General features: G+C 46.4%; 1 protein-coding gene across 1 annotated transcript; it reads left to right on the top strand.

The window, feature by feature from the left end:
- Positions 1-2,109: 2,109 nt before the first annotated feature.
- On the top strand, positions 2,110-3,096 carry LOC124506070 (olfactory receptor 1052-like). Its single transcript, XM_047072073.1, has one exon. The coding sequence runs from the start codon at positions 2,110-2,112 to the stop codon at positions 3,094-3,096; it is 987 nt and encodes a 328-aa protein (XP_046928029.1).
- The last annotated feature ends 955 nt before the right edge of the window (positions 3,097-4,051 follow it).

Raw genomic sequence — 4,051 nt, 5'->3', positions numbered from 1 at the left:
GTCGCTCAACTGACTGAGCCACCCAGGCGGCCCTGGACCAGTGTTTCTAAGGGCACAGTCTTCAAACTAGGGTTGTGTACGCTTGAGGGTGAAGTAGAGACTATTCAGGGGGTTCGTGGGCAAAACAATTTTAATGGGAACTGATTTCCGGAACCTCAAGGTCCACATCTATTCTTTCATGAAATCAATGTCCTTGAAAATACATCTGGGAGGGAAGTGCTGTACTCCTTTCTGATCTCACCCTTCACAATTGCCCTTCTCTCATTTTTGAAAAGAAATGCGTGCTTCTAACTCATCCTGAATCTTAATCTAAGGCACTCTGCCAGCATACAAAACCTCCAGGATTGCACACAAAGAGGTAATTTCATAAATAGGTGTTGAAAAATTAAATGACTTTAATGACTGCCTATAAAATCCTTTCTAAGTCAGATGGAAATCTTTCAACAAAATAGAGGGAGGATCTTTTCAAAATGACAGACAATGCAGCATGAAAAATAATTTTTGGTGATACATCACTATGTGATTCTTGGCATTAACTAAGTTCAATGAATTGGATGGATTACCATAACAAAACTCATATTTTCCTACCTACTCATTTCTGTTGACAAAGTGTCTCATAACTTCCTACATCACGTACAAAATATTTGCCAGTGATTACCGCTGTGAGTGGCCAAGATATTTAAATAGATCCTCGTGACTTGGACAGACCCTCCCAGAATTGTCTGTTACAATCAGGTATAGAGTATCCTTTTTTTCTGGAGAAATTCACATGGATTCTTTTAGTGTTGCCTGGGGCTACACTGGCATAAAGATCCACCCAGGCAGCAAGTTCAGGGAAGATGTGCTCTCTCACTGTCAGATTCTCGGGGCCAGGTGTGATCTTGACTCTGCCAACGAGGCATAGAGGTTCAGAGAGGAGAATTGCCCAAAGTAACAGAGCTGGAACTAGAAAGTGGGTCTCCTTCCCGTCAGCCCAGGGCTGTACTCTGTACCTGTTACAGCAGGTAAAAACAGAGGTGAGGCCGTTCCCTGTCTTCTTCAAGGAGACACCACGTTCCTTTCTTGTGGGACCATTTGACATGAATGAAGGGGTTAGTGAGGTTTTCCTAGGACTAATTTTCAGAACGTATTCCAGATCCCCCAAAGAGGTGGTAGGCGAGGGGCAGAAAGAGAGGGAAGTATGGGGAAGAAGGAAAGGACTGTGAGCGTGTCCTGTTCTACGGATAAGCATCTTGAAGGACAGTCAAGCAAGCACTAAAAGACCATTTCCAAGCTGATGGTCTCCCAGGTGACATTCAGTTCAATAGATTCTCAGAGGACACAGTGGTTACTACCCAGAGGGTATGCCCTGAAGGATGTTTCGATGCAAGACAGAATGAATACCCATACGTGCTACAACACGGATAAACCTTGAAAACATTAAGTGAAAGAAGCCAGACACGAAAGGCCACGTAGAGGAGGAATGCATTTGTACGAAATGCCCAGAATAGGCAGATTTTTAGGGCCTGGGGGAAGGGTAGAACGGGGAGTGACTACTAGTGGCCATGGGGTTTTCTTTTGTGGGTGACGAAAGCGTTCTGCAATTAGATAGCGGGGATGGTTACGCAACCCTGTGCATATGCTCCTAACTGAGCACTGATTTATACACTTTAAAATGGTGAGTTTTATAGTATGTAAATTTTATCTCGATTTTTTTAAACACAAAATGAAACAGTTGTCAAATACAGCCATAAGCATATTTGTAGATACGGGCACTAGAAATTGCGGAAGAGGCCTCACAATTTATTGATCACCTCCTGTGTCCCAGACATTCAGATATACATTCATTTTTTTCACTGAGGCCACAGGACAACCCTGAAAAGTACGCATGTTTTCTTTGTTTCACAACGAGAAAACTAAAGCTCATCGATAGAGCTTGTCCAAGGATACACAACTAGTTAGTGCCATCATCAGAATTAGGACTCGGGTCTGTCAGGCTTCACAGTACTTGTCCTTTCCACGAGGGCGAAGCCTTACACCTGCTTGGTGTTGTCCCTCATTGTCCTGTGCACAGTGGTGGGCATGCTCAGGTGATACTGTTCGAGTGATTATCAACTGTCACCTCCACAGATGACACCCGGAGAACTAGCCCTTGCAAATGGCAACCGCACTCCAGTTACCGAGTTCATCTTGTTGGGATTCTCCAGTTACGCAGATCTCCAGGAGCTTCTGTTTGTAGCCTTCCTGCTCATTTATGCCATAACAGTGCTGGGCAACCTGGGAATGATGGCACTCATCTTCACGGACTCCCGTCTCCATAGCCCCATGTATTTCTTCCTCAGTGTCCTGTCGTTTCTAGATATTTGTTACTCATCTGTGGTCACACCCAAGCTCTTGGTCAATTTCCTGGCCTCCGATAAGACCATCTCTTTCGAGGGCTGTGTGGTCCAACTGACCTTCTTTGTGGTGCACGTGACAGCTGAGAGCTTCCTGCTGGCCTCCATGGCCTATGACCGCTTTGTGGCCATCTGCCAACCCCTCCATTATGGTTCTGTCATGACTAAGGAGACCTGCGTCCAGCTGGTAGCTGCTTCCTATGCATTTGGTGGTGCCAACTCTGCTATCCAGACTGGGAACGTCTTTGCTCTGCCTTTCTGTGGGCCCAACCAGGTAACACACTACTTCTGTGACATCCCACCCCTTCTCCGCCTGGCTTGTGGCAACACGGCCACAGCAGGGCTGGTCCTCTATATCTTCTCTGCTCTGGTTACCCTTCTGCCTGCTGCAGTCATCCTCACCTCCTACAGCTTGGTCCTGGTGGCCATTGGGAGGATGCGCTCAGCAGCTGGACGGGAGAAGGCCCTCTCCACCTGTGCCTCCCACTTCTTGGCCATTGCCATCTTCTATGGCACTGTGGTTTTCACCTACGTCCAGCCTCACGGATCCTCTAATGATACCAATGGCCAAATAGTGTCCATGTTCTACACCATCATAATTCCCATGCTCAACCCCTTCATCTATAGCCTCCGCAACAAGGAGGTAAAGGACGCACTGGAGAGGAAACTCCAGGTCAGTATCTTTCCCTGCCGAGTCCTGCAAGGTTATTTGCCAGAATGAGGACGGAGCCAGATTCTCGCACAGAGAGTCGTGACGCCGAGGCTTTTCTTTCCAGGAAACAACTTTATTCGTGCTCGCACGGGCTCAGAGGGTTTGTACCCAAAAAACTGAATGTCACGTGCTGTAGCCTTTGAAGCATTTTCTACTTCTTTGTCTCCCATATATGGGTAACGTATAGACATACAGTCTGATCGGGTAGTCTCATGTTACAGGGTCGTGAGAGGTGTCACGTGAGGACATACAGAGTTGGGAGGAAGGTCACATACGCACATCGCTAGGTTGCCTTATCTTGAGGTCCTTTCCTCCCCACATTCCTCAGGGAGGGAACTCTGAGGAAGGAAGTTGGAGCATGCTCCGAATCACATTATGAATTGACCTAATGGAGAGCAGCCCTGGAAGAAGGAGGTGGAAGAAGGAGGGAAGAAACAGCAAATATCATTCTTTCTCCAGAGAATCGCAGTTTTCGTTAATGTTTATTTATTTTTGACAGAGAGAAAGAGTGTGCATGAGCAGGGGAGGGTCAGAGAGAGAGACAGAGAAAATCCCAAGTAGGATCCATGCTGTCAGCACAGAGCCCAACGCAGGGCTTGAACTCACGAACCACGAGATCATGACCTGAGCCAAAACCAAGAGTCGGACACTTAACCGACTGAGCCACCCAGGCACCCCTCCAAAACGTTTTTAATGACCCTGTTTGCTTCTGATACTTTATGCTAAAAAAGAAATAATTAAATCCTTTCCGGGAAACTGAGTGTGAAAATCTCTCACTTCTGTCTTCTCTCATTAAGCCAATATTTACGAAATTCCTCCTATGCTCCACAGTCCATTAACGTATAACTAAGTTTTCAGTACACGCCTACAACAGAGGTCAGGGCTGGAACATCATGGCGAAGGGACCTGGGGAAAATGAGTCTAATTCATTCATCTGGAAAAATATTTATGAGGCAATTAGGTG

This window comes from Lynx rufus, unplaced genomic scaffold (assembly GCF_022079265.1).
Source record: "Lynx rufus isolate CCGP_SWC_20201006 ecotype Redwood Valley unplaced genomic scaffold, mLynRuf1.p SCAF_9, whole genome shotgun sequence".
NCBI classification, from domain to species: domain Eukaryota; kingdom Metazoa; phylum Chordata; class Mammalia; order Carnivora; family Felidae; genus Lynx; species Lynx rufus.
Note: the sequence above shows the minus strand (reverse complement) of the source record. Positions and strands in the feature narration are given on the sequence as shown.

What these genes read in the sequence shown, in the direction of transcription:
- LOC124506070 (XM_047072073.1), top strand. Translation starts at nt 2,110, where the DNA reads ATGACACCCGGAGAACTAGCCCTTGCAAATGGCAACCGCACTCCAGTT.